The sequence below is a fragment of the Colletotrichum lupini genome, chromosome 4, assembly GCF_023278565.1.
Source record: "Colletotrichum lupini chromosome 4, complete sequence".
In the NCBI taxonomy this organism is placed as follows: domain Eukaryota; kingdom Fungi; phylum Ascomycota; class Sordariomycetes; order Glomerellales; family Glomerellaceae; genus Colletotrichum; species Colletotrichum lupini.
Genome location: NC_064677.1, coordinates 3866159 through 3883621, shown reverse-complemented (window position 1 = coordinate 3883621; position 17463 = coordinate 3866159). Strand labels below are relative to the sequence as shown.

Below are 17463 nucleotides of genomic sequence, written 5' to 3'. Positions count from 1 at the left end.
GTGTGTCGCGAGGGGAGCGCTCGCGGCTTTTGGCGTTACGCTGGAAGCTTTCTTACGGGTTTGCGGCTCAGAACGACTGGACTCGCTCGTTTTCCCCAGACGGATAACCCGGGAGAGCCGAATGAGCACCGTCTGATTTCGTCCCTTGTTCGAATGGCGTTCTGGCCGGGTCCAGTCTGATGGCGGATTTGGGTTTCAAAGGCTCTGTTGAGGAAAATGGGGAAGAGGATAGGATGGGAGGGGGGAAAAAGACATGAGGTTGAAAAAAGTTCAGTTTTGGGAACGGGGGGAACTGCGAAATGTGTTAAAATTCCCCGATTAGTATCGAATAGCGGCCGCCCGATCTTCAGATTGCACATTACACCTCACCGCCAACCACATTTCACACACTCATCCACTGTCCCTCACAACTCTCACGGCACTCACATTTGCTTATACTCACACGCCCCAAGCTACTTACTCACCTGTGTAGAATAATCCATCTCTCTGGGACACGCAACGCCACCACATGCGACACGTTGATACACTCCTCCCACCTCACTTCACTCACACCAGTCAGAAACGCAAATCAAGTGCAAAAAAGCATCACTCCATTCCACGCGGTTATTCGGACTTATCGTTGTCCTTGTTATTGATCATCAGACGAAGTGAACCCTCCAATCTCGATATGTCACTCTCCTATGTTGTCTGGCCATGGCGTTTCGTGTGGAGATCCGCTTTCTTCTCATACTGAAAAGTTGAGATGAGTAGCCGCCACGTCCCGTTCTTTGGCCCATCATCACAAGGCGAACTGATCAATCTGAGCATTCCTGCGGACTCAGTCGGTCCACCGAATGATGCATGGTCCGATACACGCGATTACTCCCTTCAAGCTTCACTCCAGACATGACTAGGCAACAATGTAGGAAAACCTCATGGACACGTCAAAGCGTTTTCTATTCTTCCCGATGAACAATGTCTAAACTTTTTACTCTGTTCTCATCAAAGTCCAACTGCGCATGCTTTTTTTTTTGCCCATTCCCACGCATGACAGCTGAACCCGGTAGGTAGACATACAAACACTATCTCGACCAACAAGACCTCTCTAAGACAAGGTCTTCTCAATGAGGTAGATGCCGTACTTGTCCTTGAGCTCCTTCATGATGGGGTCGTTGATCTTGGAGTTCATGGGTGCTAGGACGCCGCGCTCGGCAATGGTGCCGTTGAGCACCTGCTGGACGGCGACACCGCAGGGCACGCCGACGAGCTTGGCCATGGCCGAGTAGCCCTTGGGCTCGCCGTACTCGGCGAGCGTCGACGTCCGCGTCTCGCGCGAGCCGTCCTTGTGCTCAATCTCAAACTTGTGCTGCAGCATCACCATGTCGCGCTCGCCCTCCTCGAACTGCATCTTCTTCTCCAGCGTCGCGCAGAGCGTGTCGAGCGGGTTGCCGCGGGGCGTAATCTTCTCGTCCGAGAAGACGCCGATCCACCGCAGGCCGCTGAGGATGCGCTGCTTGTCCTCGGGGGACTCAAAGTGGGCCTTTGCGACGATGGCGGCCTCGAGGTCGCTCTCGCTGCTCGAGGCGGCGCCGACGACGGCCTTGGTGGCGTCCTTCCACGCAATGGGGCTGGCGAGCGTCTCCTGGGCGGCGTCCTCGAGGAAGCCAATGTCGACGAGGACCTTGATAAACTGGGGGAAGCCCTGGTAGCGGAGGGTACCGCGGACAATGGTCTGGGCCTCGGGGATGTTGTAGCGCTCCTTGTAGGGGGTAGAGTCGCGGTTGGGGTAGGCGACGAAGGCGTAGCCCGGGTAGATGAAGTAGGGCTTGGCGGTGGCCATGAGGTCCTTGGAGGAGACGTCGACGACCTGGCCGTCCTTGTAGTACTTGGCCGCGTTGCGGAGGGCGAGCAGCACACCGCGGGAGGACCACGAGAACTTGTAGCCGAGCGGGTTGTCTGAGGCCTCGGGGGCGGGGAGACCGCCGCAGTAGGAGAGGAAGGAGAGGATCTTGCCGCCCTCACGGTGGACCTCCTCAATGGTCTTGACGGCGTACAGGTGGTCGATACCGGGGTCCAGTCCGATCTCGTTCATGACGGTGATGCCGGCATCCTTGGCGGCCTGGTCCAGCTCCATCATGGCGGGCGAGACATAGCTGGTGGTGACGACGTGCTTCTTCTGGCGGATGGCCGACTTGATGACGGTCGCGTGGAAGGTGTAGGGGATCAAGCTGATGACGAGGTCATGCTTGGCCACCTCGGCGTCGAGGGCCTTGTCGTCGTTGACATCGAGAGAGATGGGGGTGGCGTGCTTGACGCCCTCGGACAGCTTCTTGGCGGACTCGAGGGTTCTGCAGGCTGCGTGTTGAGGAATTGATTAGTTTCCAGTTATTCTAAGTCTGGCGGTTGATATCGGGTGCCTTCATATCTGGTTCGGGCGGATAGGGAGGAAGAGGAGGAGACAGTGGCGGTAGTGGTGGTAGGATGGGGAGCTTCGTACCAACGGTAACGGGGATTCCGGCATCGCTGAGGATGTCAAGCGTCGGCCGGGTCACGAAGCCCGCGCCGAGCATCAAAACGCTCCTATTGCCATCAATCCATTAGCGACTGGAAGTTGTTTGGGAGTTAAGCATTCGACGGGAGTATCAGGCTTACTGGGATGCCATCTTGAAATTCAACTAGTTTCTTCCGGATGATGATGGTATCGTGGTTGAACTTGATGCAACTTTTTTGGTTGTTCTGTGTGAGTCAATCCAGGTTCCGACAAGCAGTAGCAGCAGCAGCAGCAGCAGCGAACGGAAGAAGAGGGGTAAGCCAGAATGGGAACCCACCCGAACTTGGACTCGAGATTGACGGGAGAGAAGCCGAACTGGAGCCCAATTATTTTCTCTCAATGTCGTAATTCGCGATTCGTGACTCGACGAGCGAGGAAAATTTCCAAAGCATCCATGGTGGGGTAAAGAACTGAAGGTGCCAAGTTCGATCCGATAACGGCGGCTGTTCCCCCTCGACCCCTCATCATTGGAGTCTAAAACTCTCTGATGGAAGGTTCACTCGCCACACATACTGCGTAGTCAGAGACGGGCAGCAAAGAGATGGAGGTGCACGCTCGGTATTCGTACGGATAAGCTCGCACAGTACGGTGGGAAAGGAGAGGACGGGAGGGGAGAGGGAGGGAGGTGGCTGGGTGTGCAACTGGGCTACGGTGAGGTCACCAAAGAAAATTTCTAGGGGCCACGGGCGGGGTGTTTTGACCCGGCAGGGCTGGCCAGAACGGCGGGGGTGGGGAGCTATTTCTCTCGACTGATTGGACAACTGACAAAATGTGACAGGGGAGACTTGGACCCACATGCAGCTCATGCCATGCCTCGACAGGGGTGCCATTCGGGAGCCTCTTTTTCGCTTATTTTTAGTGTCCGCGTTGACGATTGCACTTCCAAATTCCATTCCATCCGGCGCCTCTGTCACCATGTAATCCTCGTGGTCGTGTTGGCCGTGTTGGTGCAGCTGTTGCAAGTTTGTGATTATCAACTAAGCGGCAGCTATTACTGTGATTCTAGAAATCACATTGAAGGGCGAAGGGACTATCCAGAGTGCAGGTATATGTTCCGTTTTTTCGCTTTACGCGTTTTGATAGTTTCTATCTAGGCGCTTTTCATGGGCCTTTGCCTTTTGTGACGCCAGGGCCACAAATTTGGCCCATGCTTCTATCTTTGGGTATTTTGCCTTTCCATTCATCTTCCTCGCTTCTTTGACATGAGGAGCATGCATAGTGATGCTCCGTCTTTGCAGTCCCCAAAGATCCCCCAAGCCCGATTCTTGATGGTACATCTTCTTGATATCATACAAAGTCTACAGGGTTTCGTCGTAAAATCATCAAACGCTTGCGCTGGTGTTGTAATGTGTGAGAGTTGTCCTTTTCCTTTTGGTCGTGTCATTAATCCGAGTCTTCGCCATCAGCATCGTCCTGCTCATCCTCATCCTCGTCATCGCTCTCAGGAGGCTGCCACGACTCCTCAAGCTTCAGGCCCTTACCCGTACCCTCCAGAGGGCGGAAAGAAACGCCCAGCAGCGAGGACATGGCAGAGCGAGACGTGTCGAGTTGCGGGTCCTGATCATACTTGTCGGGAGCGTCATAGAGTCCCATGCCCACAAGGATCTCTCCCTCCTCCTCAGGCTCGTCGAGGGGTTGATAAGGGATAGTGTCCTCATTCGGGACGATAGGTTGGGGCTGCTGGGCCTGCGGCAGCGTTTCGGGGGTGGGCGGAGAAGTGCTAGTGAAGCCGTGCACATGGTGCGAATTCCATTGTGTCGAGGTGGAAGACGGCGTAAGATCCGGGAGCGTAGTTGGTAGAGATGGGAAAGGCTCAGCGTAGCCAGTGTTGTCTGAAGAGACGTAGGCCGGTGGTGCTTGAGGAGGCACGTTCCAGCCCTCGACAGGCAGGTAGTTGGACCCATCATATCCTCCAAAAGGGAGTGACAAAGGGGAGAATGAGGCAACAGGTGAGGTGTTGCACGAGTAGGCTGCCGGTGTTGGTGGGAATTGCTGGTATACGTGGTAGCTGTCCGTGTCATATGCCGACGTGACAGGAGGGAATGGGTATTGTGCCATGCTTTGAGGGACGGCCATCTTCTGTTGTTGAAAGGTCGAAGGGTGCCAGCTGAGGGGACGACTCGGTCGTGACTGAGATCCATAGTCGGGCATCGGGACTTGGTCCATGGGCTGCTGCCTCCGCCTCGCCAGGTTTCCATCGTTCACCACAGTCCTCCTCCTTGCCTGCATGGCTGCTGCTGATCTCGGGCTGTTGCTGGCGCTGGTGGGCTTGGCTACACGCATAGCTCCTGCGTTGCGTTGTCCGTTGGAGCCTCGAGATAGTCTCCGTGAAGCCTGGGAGATGGCCATTTGTCTCGACAAGTCGTCCAGAAAGGTGTCGGTGTGATAGGGTGTGGGAACGGGCCCAGGAAGAACGCCTCCCATAAGTGTGGGCATCATCTTGTTTGATGTATGTGTGTGTGTAGTAGGTGCCAGACAAGTGTTGTGTTGTGGTAAATAGAGATGGTGAATGAAGATGGGAGAGGTTGCGGGTTGTTTGTTTCTTAACTAAGAGTTCCCAGTCGTAGGACATGCGGTGGATGATGATGATATACGTGATATGGAAAGGACGGACTCAGCCCAGGCTATGTATGGACAAGAGGTCATGGTCCCAAAAGGCCCAAGGGATTACAGTAGCGAGAAAAGACATGGGTGATACTAGATCGGTCTTGAAGGATAAAATCAAACCTTAGCTCCAGTATCCGTACATAGAGGAGCAAGTCGCCCAAGGGTGCGAAGTGGGCCAACAAGTAATTCAGACCATGAACGGTTTGGCATGTGTGTGTGTGTGTACTTCGTACCAAAAGGCTGCGAGCGCGGGTTGCTTGCATGGGTGGAGGATGGGATGTTGATGGGAGGTATCCGCGCAGCCAGCGCAGGCGGCAGGCGTCCCAGGCGTGGCTGGCCAGGGGTGGTACGTACTGTTTCCGTCTTTCTTCGTGTGAGCGCATGGGGTACCGGTATGGGTGTGTGCTCCGTAACTGAGGTGAGTGCGGACTGCATAGTATGGGAACGAAGAAGGTGTCTGGGATTCTAGGTACACTAGATGGTAAGGGGGGCGGCCAGCGGGCTGCGTCATATTGGTTGAGCATGGATCTCACCTCGGAGCGTCGTGCATTTCAGAGTCGAAGCAGACGAGGCGGCTGATTCCCTTTGGGGCTTGAGGTACCTCTTAGAGTAGGTACTCCACGACCGCCCGGGGGGGGGGGGGCACGTCCATATGGGGGGAGGAGAGGAAGAGGAGGGAGGCACTGGGAGTCTGGGAGGAGTGAAGCATGGGACAGACTTGTCGATAGCGCTGGTGTGCGTGTGGGCAAAGCAGCGGTGGGTGTGGATGTGGATGCGGAAGTGGATAAGTGGTTGATTGCCTCGCCTCGCTGGTACTCTAGCCTAGAATGTGTGGCCCTGGCCTCTCTGGCACACCGTAGCGTGTGAATGGGCACGAGTGGACACTCACCCACCAGACTCTGGACTTTCTGGAGGAGGGATGGATGGTTGAATGGATGGACGGATGGGATTACTGTGCTAGGGAGGGAGCGTCGGCGGTGGGTGGATGAATGGAGTGTGGAGCAAACCAGGTTGCGGTACCAATGCCACAGGACGCTGTGTGCTGGCCAGGACTGAGGACTCGGTGGGTGCCGTCTGAGTGAGGAGTGAAGGAGTGACTGACTGACTGAGTGAGCGTCGCGTCTTCATTGTTTGGGTAACAGAAGGCACCTGAGATGGGACATTGGACAGCCCCTGGCGACAGAGTACGTACTGCCTACGTTCCCTCCACCTCGCACCGCGCCATGCCAAACCGACTGTGACTGCAGTGCCATGGCGGGATGCAAGGTTCGAAAATGTACGACCAAGACAAAGTGCCTGAGGGACAACGGCACGCAAGGTATCGTCCTGGTCAACGGGTGAGCAGGCACAGGCCAGGGGGCCAAGGGGGGTCAGGACAGGGCATCTGATTCTGATTCTGGGCAAATGGCTGGGTCTTGGGAAGTTAGGTCTTGGGAGGGAAGACTCAAGACTGAGAGGAGAGAGTCTAGCACTTCCCGGTACCCAAGTACTTACTGCAGCAGCCCCAGAGATGGATCATGGTCCATTAGAGGGGGGGCTTCACGAGCGGCGGGCGGTCAAGGACGCAAGGAAACCAAAGAGAAGATGGATGGAATGTCCTTGGCCCCAGAAAGAACCGCTCGGCCCAGGCGCTCACGCCGCCAGGTCGGAGTCTGGGACTCTGTGAGAGATGCTATCCCTGCTTGCGTCTCGTGCAACACGACTGGACTGCGGTACGGATACCTTCCAGGTTGCTGCTCTGGGGCAGGGATACAAAGTACGGATACCACCGGCACCACCTACGGACCACACAGCGCTGGGTATTCGTACACGACGAAGTAGTGCCACCAGAGAAGAGTGTGCCGCCTCCCTTCCAGGGACCCAAAAGTTGAGAAGGGGTCCAAGGGAAACCACACGCGGCGTCGCGGCAGGTCTTATCCCCTTGACCCTGGGGGTGGACTTATTGCATTGAGTCGTTCAAGTCCCGTCACCGTCTGACCAGTCACAAGCCGCCATCGAGGATGAAAACACCCCGGTACGCCTAGGTAGTTCGAACTGACGGGTCGGATGAGAAGGGGCGTTGCAGTGCTAGCCCTTCCGGGATCTAGGTATGGAACCCAAGGGGAGAGACACCCGCTCCTGGGACCATAAATCCATGACCGTCATCCCTCTAAGGCTCCAAGCCTCAAGCCTTCCCTCCCACTTAGGCCCCTAGCACGGGGACGCTGCTATGTGAAGATGGGGATGTGCATCTTGCGGCTTGCCTTTACATGTTTTGGTGGTTTCCGGGAAAGTGCCAATTACCTAGCTGCCTACCATTGATAACTGAAGACACAATGTCCGAACGCATACCTACAGTGGTGTGTGTGTGTGTGTGATCAATAGACCCTCCTGTCTGCTAACTTGGAAAGGAGGAACTTGCAGTGCGACCACGGCATGCGCTTCTGGTATCGAGCCGACTGATGACTGGCAACATCGTGGAAATGAGACAAAGATTCATCTGGTCCTTGCTGCCCTAGGAAGCATCGTTGAGTCGTTGTCTTTAAAACGGAGCGGAAAACTTTCTAACCATCGTACGGTCAATACTCCGTTTAGAAAATCCAAGGCAAAAGGAGAAAGAAAAAAATAACATGCGGAAAGCACAGACTTCTGAAAATCCACGATCTCCATCGGGGTCTTGGTCTCAGGGCGCAGAAGAACTTTGAGAGAAGCACGGAGATGGCTCCGCATAAGGGAACCCCTGGTCGGGCAGTACGTACTTGTTCGAGAAAGCAAGCCGGCTGCCAGGTAGGTTGTCGGCAGAAACTTTGCAGACTATGATGCGATGTATGCTTCGATCACTTCCTCAATGCCGTACGCAGTATACGAGTAGACGGGTTCCAAATCGAATTTGTGGTATTTGTTTGACTCACGCCTGCCGACCAGACCATGCTTTTGGCGTCTACCAGACAAGACTACCATGTATTCGTAAGAGAAGGACTGTAGTTCCTTGCTGGGCATCGGCATTGGCCGTGAGAGATCGTACGGATGCGCGTGCAATAGTCTACCGGTAGGGGGACGTGCATGCGGAGTCCATACAGGGACGATTTCAAGCCCTGTTGAGCGACAGCTCAAGGTACGAAACGGAACGTTGATTGTTTGCAGCCATCCTTGCGGTCAAAATGGGGCGTTTGCCAAGAGGGTGTGTGAGCGTCGACTGACAAGCCGCTTTCCAAAAGGATGGTAGGTGGGACGGATGGGAGCGGATCACAGATCTCGCTCAACCGACAGTGTTGGTTTGCAGTTCTATCCATACACCCCTTGGCCCTGGACTCTGGAAGATGGTTTGCGGAGACAGCGGCGAGAGGCGGTACGGGTTTTGTTAGGTACCTAATCGAGCGCAGCATGTATGTGAGAGTTGCGGCTTTGGTATTTAGGTGTGGATGTCGTGAGTAACGTGTCGCCTTCTTGGCTCTTTTTCCAAGCGTCAACAGACGGAATGGAGAACACGGTTTGTACACGTACGGACACCTAGGTAGGTGTCAAAACAACTGCGAGGAAACAAGCCAAAAGCTAGTCAGCCGATTTGAAAGAGTTGCCGCAGGTTATCTCATTCCAAGGTGACAGCTTAATTGGCAACACTCCGTCCGCCGGGCAGGACAGCCTATGGGCTAGTCTCATTGTTTCGCTCAGACTTTCTTGGTGAGGAATCCGTACGGAGTACGCTGAATGGAGCTTTGGGATGCATCCGCTTGAGTCTTGTGTTATGCAAGCTGAGCGTGACGAGGACTATGAATTAACCGGAGGCGGTGGATGCGCATGTCCTGGACAGGAATAGAGTGGTGGCAGCCCGAAAGCCATGGGCCGTGTTGTTGCAGTGAATGGCGAGTGGGTATTAGTTGATGGTTTTTTTGATGCTTTCCGGAGACGCAGGCGGCGTGCTTTGATCACGCTCATCAGCCCCAAGTGGTCCGGCCGAGATTGTCTTGATGACCAGGTCATGCAAGCATAGGCTTGAGTCGTAAACGTGGGTGTCATCGGTCATGAGAGAGGAAGAAAAAAAAGTTGCGTATCCGTAGACGGGTCTGTCGATAGATCCCCATCGCGGACATCGCGGGGGCTTCAGGCTTCAGGCTTCAGCCAGTGAGATGTCGAGGTGACAAGCCATCATGGTTCCTCCACAGCAGGTTCCATCCATGATCGTGTCTATCTAGATGAGGGAGGCGAGCATGGACTGTTTCTTGGTTTCGGCAAGCGGGTGCGGGCAAAAAGTGTGTTGGCAAGATAGTCCGACTCTCGACCGGGCAAATTGGCGGCAGATTGGAACGTGGGATTGCGAAACCTCCGATATGAATCATGGATGTCGACACAAGAGGATGTTAAAGACGCTCACACAGCCAGCGGCCGAGGAATAACTAACAAAGGCAGTTAGTTGGTCGATGAATGGAAGATGGTTGGGCGGCATCACTCAGCCTGCTTGGCGGAAGAGTACTGTGTACCGGTTGTTTAGCTGGCAACTGCGTTGTGGACCAAAGTATACCGGTACGCAGCCATCCGCTTTTTCTTTCCGAGCTTGGCCCCTCCTTCATGCCCAGTCCTCAAACAAGAGTCAGCTGTCCCACCTGGGCGTGGTATGCGTTGCGGGAGCTGTAGGATGCCGAAGGTCCAATTCCACAGGCATGGGCATGGTGTCTTGTGTGGACAGAGCACAGTCAATGTCCATAGATTGGAAAAGAGCAAAAGGAGGAAAGGCGAAGAGGGTACAAGGAAGATGGGGGGGGGGGGTTTGACACTTGAGGTAAGAAACGCCAAGCCGGCGAGGAGCGGTTCATGGCAGTAGTGGCAGTACTGCGTACCTTCCTCCGTAGCAAAGTTAGGTACCTCAGAAAAGATGAAAGAAGAAGAAGGAAGGTTACGAAGGTGCGGTAACTCGTCAGGAAAGAGAGACGGGAAGAATGCGCGACAAGGTAGTCAATACTTGGGACATAGTGAGACATCAATGGAAACTCAGGTAGTGGAAACCTTCCACACCACCCCCCTTTACCAAGGAGGGAGCCCCAACCCCCGGGAATATGAGAAGGAGTTCAATCCTATCCCATCCGCTCCGCAACAGATATAGCATCGCTGCTGCCGCTTGTGGATTCGGTAGGGACACTATACGCAGTATTAGGGCGATACAGTAGCGAACGTCAACAGGGACGGGAGTTTGAGAGGATCAGGACCACAACGACGGGATCAATCAAGGGCAGCGCCTGCTCTCGAGCCCTGACAGCGCAATGCGCAGTAAGGTACATACTTCGTACTCCGTGGAGAGTAGAGACAGACAGGGCGAGAACCGGCATGGCATGCGGCCAGACACGAGGCTCAAGGACGGAAAGAAGGGACCCAGAGAAGGATCCAGGGGCACAGGCCAGGGCGAGGCAGTAAGGTAGGCACGCATCTTTGTCACTCTGTCTCCATACTCCGTACGGATAGTTGGAGTCAAATTGGAGACCGTAACTTGCAAGTTTTGTGCTGCGACCTGACTTGCCTTAATTGTCTAGCGTCTACGGAGTAATTGCTTGTCACTTCCGTGAAGTCAAAGTGGGCTGCGGCAGACTGTGTGACTAGCATACGGAGCGGAGAGAGGGAAGGAGGAAGAAAAAAAAAAGCAAATAGAAAAAAAAGATAGATACGGAATCGCCCCTCTCCTCTCGAGCAGAAGTCAAAAGGCGGCTGCAGTTATTGACGGCCCCCACCCCATACCCAGGCACAAATTATGGAGGAAGGTTTGCGGGCAAAAATGACCAAGATGCACCGCAGCAGGCACATAAGGTAGTTCCCGGACAGCGAAGACGGAACTTCCATGGCTGGGGAAAGTATCCGTAAGCAAGCGGCACGTACTGTCAAATTTCGAACAGCCGCCCATGGATGATGAACCTGAGCCAAATTCACTCTGTTGCCTAGGTAGGTATCCGTACCTGGCTTCATAGTCACATCCTAATGTCTTGGAATGTATACTTTACAAAGATTGCAGGAAGGGGCCTTAGGTAGTGCAGGAGGATGGCGCCCAAAAGGAGAAGGCAAGGCATTGCAACCTCAGGCAAAGATAGTGCCCAAGAACATGAACACAACGAGTGGGGGGGCACTTGCTTTGCTGTTGACTCAAGGCTAAAGAGGGAAAGACACACAGGAATTATGTGGCCTCAGGCATAAGGTCGGCCAGCCTGATGTGGTGCGAGGTGGACTTATGCATCCCGCAAGACTTGAGCTTGTCGACTCCAAGTTCCAACGAGAGAGACTTCAGCTAACGTAACTCGGCACCACCACGTACCACTAACTATGTCTGTACGGATACCTACACCACCGCACACCAACAATCTGCATGCCCGTCACTTGTCTATCCATGGCCCATGCCACAGATGGAGACGCCCGTCATCTGAGGCGAGCCCGCGATTGGAGAGTTTGGACCCATGCACCACCACATTTCTCAGCACCCCATTACCCAGTCTCTACTGCGGAGGCCGGTAATCTTTTTTCTCCAGGCCATGTTCCAACTTTCAGCGCTTCTTCTGCCCCTGTCTACGCCAGTACGTCCGGTACCCAGTCTCACCGACAACACCCCCAGGCCGGCCTACCCTTCCTTCTAGGGGTATGAGCTTCCTTTTAGAAGGGGGGCACGGGGATGTCGCGCCCCTTGCGGTGTGTGTGGACGCCAATACTGGGTCAATATCGGTGGCATTTGGAGCCTTGAGCAAGCCGACGGCCTGTGAAGCGAGCTCTTGTTCCACCTTGGCTAGGTCTCCTGTGGTATCAGGCACGGTGTCTCGAGCCCATGACTGCTGCCCTGGGAAGTTGAGAAATGGGCCCCAGCCGATCTCCCCTCACGCCCCGCCCCGAAAGACTAGCAAGCAAGCTCCTCCATCCGCGGCTGTGCTTCAGGCCGTTCCCTCCCATCTGAAGATGTCCGGACGTATGACATGGACGCGCATTCAAGGTCTGATGGGCCAAGCCATTGGTGTTTTACTCGCCATTGCTAATTTTTGAGGCCAGCCTTGCTCCGAGACTTCAGAGGTCACACTCGAGAATGCCTGCCGACCAGAAGGCCAGAATTGCCATGCCGACCCTATTCGTACATCACGATCTGGAAACAAATAACCAAGTCTTCTAAAGACCCGGATAACCACCGGCAAGCTCATGGACGAGAGCGCCGGGTGCCAGGCACAAACTGGGCATTACCACGGGCTGTGCGAGAAATGCGGTCCAGTTGGCCCAACGAGTCGATTGCAGTCTGCTCGTCTATGATGGTGCGCACTACGAAGTACCTCACACCTTTTCTAGTTGCTGGACAAGCCAGGCAACTTCCGGACATTGCACCCCAAGGCTTTGGCAGCCGCTCTGGCTCTTGGGTTCCCACCAGTCCCTGTTCCCAGACAGCTTCGAGAAGGTTGAAGTGGACAGGCCGCAGGTGATCCGAGATCGAGGGGTCTTGTCCGCTCCACGAGAGAAGATTATGGTCAGGGAAACCACGGTATCGATAAAGCGGTGGCTACAATCGGTGGAGAAGCCCTGCCACCGTGCCACCCTGATACTCCCCGAATCCCCAGGACCAATTTCCACGTCACTCCTCACTTTGGACGTCCAGCGGTTAGAGATCAGCTTCCGCAGATGCCATTCCACCCAAAGCCTGCTCTGGACTACCCGGCAAGCGCTGAATCGCATCAACCATCAAAGCACAGGCACTGACAAGGACTCCAGGCCAAGGTACCACGTTGGTAGGTATGGATCAGCAAGACTCGTTGGCTTGCGTCCGCTCATTCGCTCCCTCGCCTTGCTCCAATCTCGTGCGGCAACAGCATGGAGTTCCCCTCGATCGTTACAACGTCTGACGTCCACCTGTGGTTTCTTTGTCTCACCTTCTCTGTGCGCCTGCGGCCTTCCTGTCGTGGAATCCCTCGCCGCCGTCAACTTTTGTCGTCTTGTTCCGCTGGGCCACCTCGGCCAACGCAACCCAGGAAATACGTACGGATATACGGAACTGTGGCGCGGTGGGTACAGACCCTACAGGACAGGCGTCCATTTCACGCTCGCATTCCTCTCACCACTGACCAGCAGGAAACCCACTTGGACAGCGGACGCGAGGGGCTCCCTCCAGGAGTGGCGGCCTGGACTGGTCTATTTAGTCATTCTGTTGCTCATCATTGCCAATTTTCCAGGCAAGCCGCCAAATCCACCAGCTATGAGTGTCCGCCTGGCGGCTGGCGCCCTTTACTCCAGTCTCACTTTAGGCATAGCCATCGGGCAATCACCTCGGCGTGTATTGGGCCGTACTTTGGGGTGCTACACCACTACGGACACATTAGCACATTGGCGGTGGTTGACAGTGTACGAAGTAAGTGCTTGCTGGATTGCCAGCGACGTCCGTACATCTAACCTACCTACACTCCTCATCCTTTGGTGAAACCATGTTTGTTTTTCGATCAGCAACCCTTGAGGACTGACACGGCAGGAGTAGCCCTGACATTCGTGCAAATATCTTTCACAACATGCGTCCCGTACGTATGCCTATCATGGCCGTGCCGACCCGAATCAACTCGCTTCTCTCCACTTGACTGCTTGCAGCCCGGTTACGCTGGAGGTATGCATTTCCTCCGCCATGATTACCGCAGATGCATATAGATATGCGTCCGGTTTGGACCCTCCTGATTTCTGCTGTGTATTCGTACGAAGTATGCACATGGACTACTCTAGTCTCGGTTTTTTGTCAGGGTGCCACAGTCCGCCAACACGTATCCCTGACACGCTCTCCAGACTCCAGCCGGCGCATCAAGCGGCAACAACACCGGGGAGCGCGCAAGCCTGCCGATTGTTAGGCTTTCAACAGGACTGGTCCAACAGCGTTTGGGGTGTTTGAGTGCTAATAAGTCTCATCGGAATATCAGAATTTAGAACGGGAGGGGGCCGGGGTTGACTGAGGGTCTCCGCCTTCTTCGTGTCCTGCGGCTGCAAGTGCTGCACTGCTGCAGCGTGCACTCAGGCCGCACCTTGCAGCCTGCATACGCATCTAGGTTTTCCATTCTTCTGCGGGATACATACAAAAGATGGTCTGGGATTCTGGGTCTAGCCGCCCTGGATTCACCCAAGCACGGCGGTCTGTGTGAGATGGGACCCGTGAACTCGCGAAGCACACACGCACACAAGAACACACGAGACACTGCGCACGTGACCTCGTTGTCGCCTCGCTCGCTTTCATCGTTGGATTTCCTTCGTAACAGAATAGCCTCGCGGTCACAAGTCCCTGTCACTTGGCTTACCCTGTAAGCAGTGAGCAAGTATCCTCTACCTTATATGCCCATCCGAAGGCTAGTAGTCTAGTGTCAGCCAACTTTTCAGATCAGCAAGGCGAGCCCTGCTGAAGCGACATCCCTGCACCACTGAGATACCGGTAGACGTCTGCGCGGAGACGGCTAATCAGAATTAGCTTGTATGCCGCCAAGTACAAACTGCACCTATACATGTCTCTCAATCCAAACGGATATACCCAAAGCGCTACTGCCAACATTCCGCTGCTGACGTCCGGCTGGTCACTGATTCCCTCGCTTCACAAACTTCATAAGGGTTATGCCGTGGGCCCTGGAGACCTTGAAACCTAATGCAATACTTTCTGCGCACATGCGCCTGCGGCCTGCCTAGGACAGCATGATCTTCAGTGGAATATATCACTCACTTAGACACCCTGGGCCTACCACCTCATCGTTGGAAGCCACATTGGCCAAGACTTTCGACTCATCTACCTATCTGGCTACATACACAGTACGTCTGCGCCTTCATCCTACCAACGTCCCAGGCCCAACACAGTATGGAGCACACTACCGTGTTATTCAAGGGTGATCACAGCCAGGCGAGACCTTTTCAAAGTCTGAGCCATTGAGCCCTGCCATTCCCAATGGCCGGATCACACGGCTACGATCCGTGTGCCACTTAGACTTGTCACAGAAGTTGTCCTCCAGCATCGGCGTGTCTTGTCACCGACTCATCATCTTCCGCCCAACACTGCGCATCAACAGTGCACTTTGCCAAAGACTCGACCGAGTCGGGCTTACGCCGATTTGTTTCCCGCGTCTCCGTCGATGGTTCGATACTGACTATCCGTAGGTATCACAACTCATAGCCCACATTCCCTTTCAAGCGTTCACATACGGGCACGCTTCGTCCCTTTCACCGCCGCCTTTCAGTTGACGACTTAACGAAGGTTGGAAATCCTCGCCGTCACGTTCTCGCTCATGCACCAATACGAAGCGGTGATCAAGATAAGGCAGGCTCACTTTCCCAGCCACATTCTCGGGGTTGCTAGAATTATGGCTGTCAGCTCTGTGCTGTGCCCACCCGCGCCACAAGGACGCGTGGCTGATTGAAGCTCTCTCGATTTAAGACGACGACACGGATACGCTTCCTTGATACCAGAGGTCTCCCGATTTCTCGAGGAGGTCGGTGCCCTTCGGACAGCAGCCGTCTCTCCTTACCTGCGCATCATGTACCGGGACCAAGTACGTAAGGATACTGAAGGCCAGCGATCCTACTCCTTGTCAGTCGGCGGAAGTCTGTTCGACCATATTTGGTTTCGTGCACCAGGTCACTTAGGGGCGTGGCTGGATAGACAAAAGCCAAACTTGCTTCCACGAGATGATCAGCATGCAATTTTCCTTAATCGCGCACGATTGACGAGCCTTGACCCCCGCCCAATGCATTATCCGTATGTACACTACATACGAAGACCCGGTGCTGGGCCGTCTACCTAGGTATTTGATCCGGATGTGAACCAGACAAGAAAGCACGCACGCATGGTCAACTCCGCTGGTATCTGATCGATCTTGAACGCTCACGTCTGATGCCCCAACTTCACTGCCGACCTAAGCTATTTCAATACACACTGCTTCGATCCTCTAAGTCTTATCAACCCAAGATAAAACGTATTGTACGGATACAGGGCCAGGGGTATCTCTGGCATGGCGGACGACGCCATGAGGGGTGCCTCCTCTTCTTCCATAAGTCATCAGGCTTTCACGTCGAATACGAAGACAGCTTTGGGTTGGAAGAAATCAGTGAAGACGGCGCAGAGCAATTCCTGCCAGGTGACTACGACCCGCATGTTGCACAAAACGGGGCGTTAAGCTCCAGGTTACCACCAAGTATGGGGTCCGCGACAAACTAATAACAGCCGCAAATCACTGACGTGTTTATTGCTAGCAACGAGACCTTTCGGACTTCCAAGGTTCTATGGGGACAATATCATCCTCGAGCTAAATAAAGCCCGGGTGACGCTCGGCCGTTTGTGCTCAAGGGGTGGTGTGCTAACTGTGTCCTGTTTAGCATTCTTTGATGAACAGAACCAGGCGGCAGGGCAGAGCAGTCAGGGCCTCGGTGAAACCGGGGCCTACCGACAAAAACACTTTAATGCGCAAAGCTGTCATGCCAGCTAGCCAGGCTCAAGAAGTCAGGGATCTCAGGGGTCGACTTTGGTGGGTCTGGCTGTATACATACTAGCGTGCAGTCCATCTTATGGTCTGCCAAAGATGAAAATGAAACAGGGCAGGGATAACAGGCTTCCCAAGGTCACTTCGAGGTTGTCGACCAAGAATCCGCTAACCCTTGAACCAGCCCTGGTAAGATCAGTCCCACTAGATGATCAACTGTTCACGCGCGGGCCACCAAGAGAACCTCCTGAAGACTGATTGGGCGTCTTGCATGGATGGGGGAACTTGACAGAAAGCACCGACCATCGGGACGATACAACGGGGCGAGACGGCGCCATCCACGGCCATCTACTTCATTGAGCATTTTTCGGGTTCAGAATTCCAGATAGGCATTCACACTGCCCCAGGTGATTCGGTTCGCGTGAGTATGAATAACTGTATATACCTCTCGGCTACCTGGCGGAAGTGCAGTACGTCTCATCAGCCTAAAGAATACACAGAGACTCAAGACCTCTCACTTGAACGACTCAGCAAGAATCCGGGTACGGAATACGTACAAAGGTGCTGTTTACCTTTACCACACCACGCGGCGGCAATTGCAGCTGCCCATGACGATTTAGTCCGACCGAATGCGGGAACCAGCACATACACGCACACACAATTCTAGACATGGGCCATGATATGGCCATGGCTTGTCATCCAGCGAGCTAGGATCCCGGCCCTAGTCCCGGCCCTAGAGATTCCAACGTGCTGAAAGATGCCAGGGATTGGCTCAAAGATGATGAGTCCCTTGTCAGACAGAGGACAGCGTCAGTCGCCTAGCGTAGCCCAGCGGGCCTGGCTTGGAGATGGGCAAAAGTATCCGGCCGGTGCCACTCTTTAACCAGTGCCATGGGCCCAGCACCCTTTGCGATT

At 54.5% G+C, this 17463-nt stretch overlaps 4 protein-coding genes across 4 annotated transcripts; 1 reads left to right on the top strand and 3 right to left on the bottom strand.

Moving 5' to 3' along the window:
* Window positions 1-1084: 1084 nt before the first annotated feature.
* Window positions 1085-2642, bottom strand: CLUP02_08240 (saccharopine dehydrogenase; the record flags this gene model as incomplete). The annotated part of the gene is made up of 3 exons (XM_049287230.1): window positions 1085-2334; window positions 2477-2559; window positions 2632-2642. 3 exons carry the CDS (start codon window positions 2640-2642, stop codon window positions 1085-1087), a joined length of 1344 nt encoding a protein of 447 aa, XP_049144373.1.
* Window positions 2643-3913: 1271 nt separating this feature from the next.
* CLUP02_08239 (uncharacterized protein) lies at window positions 3914-6663 on the bottom strand (the record flags this gene model as incomplete). Its single annotated transcript, XM_049287229.1, has 8 exons — window positions 3914-4969; window positions 5371-5639; window positions 5671-5720; window positions 5784-5959; window positions 6027-6045; window positions 6091-6286; window positions 6355-6566; window positions 6632-6663. 8 exons carry the CDS (start codon window positions 6661-6663, stop codon window positions 3914-3916), a joined length of 2010 nt encoding a protein of 669 aa, XP_049144372.1.
* A 2196-nt stretch (window positions 6664-8859) lies between these two features.
* On the bottom strand, window positions 8860-11065 carry CLUP02_08238 (uncharacterized protein; the record flags this gene model as incomplete). Its single annotated transcript, XM_049287228.1, has 11 exons — window positions 8860-9036; window positions 9090-9222; window positions 9278-9437; window positions 9516-9652; window positions 9718-9787; window positions 9889-10024; window positions 10140-10228; window positions 10290-10360; window positions 10421-10594; window positions 10664-10683; window positions 10841-11065. 11 exons carry the CDS (start codon window positions 11063-11065, stop codon window positions 8860-8862), a joined length of 1392 nt encoding a protein of 463 aa, XP_049144371.1.
* A 394-nt stretch (window positions 11066-11459) lies between these two features.
* On the top strand, window positions 11460-17431 carry CLUP02_08237 (uncharacterized protein; the record flags this gene model as incomplete). Its single annotated transcript, XM_049287227.1, has 23 exons — window positions 11460-11664; window positions 11703-12071; window positions 12128-12381; window positions 12416-12521; window positions 12580-13493; window positions 13559-13629; window positions 13697-13796; window positions 13886-13963; window positions 14024-14225; window positions 14276-14328; window positions 14524-14700; window positions 14768-14961; window positions 15071-15229; window positions 15327-15452; window positions 15507-15831; window positions 15903-16263; window positions 16322-16406; window positions 16468-16597; window positions 16663-16737; window positions 16841-17013; window positions 17080-17109; window positions 17169-17242; window positions 17313-17431. The coding sequence occupies 23 exons, from the start codon at window positions 11460-11462 to the stop codon at window positions 17429-17431; spliced, it is 4380 nt and encodes a 1459-aa protein (XP_049144370.1).
* Window positions 17432-17463: the final 32 nt, after the last annotated feature.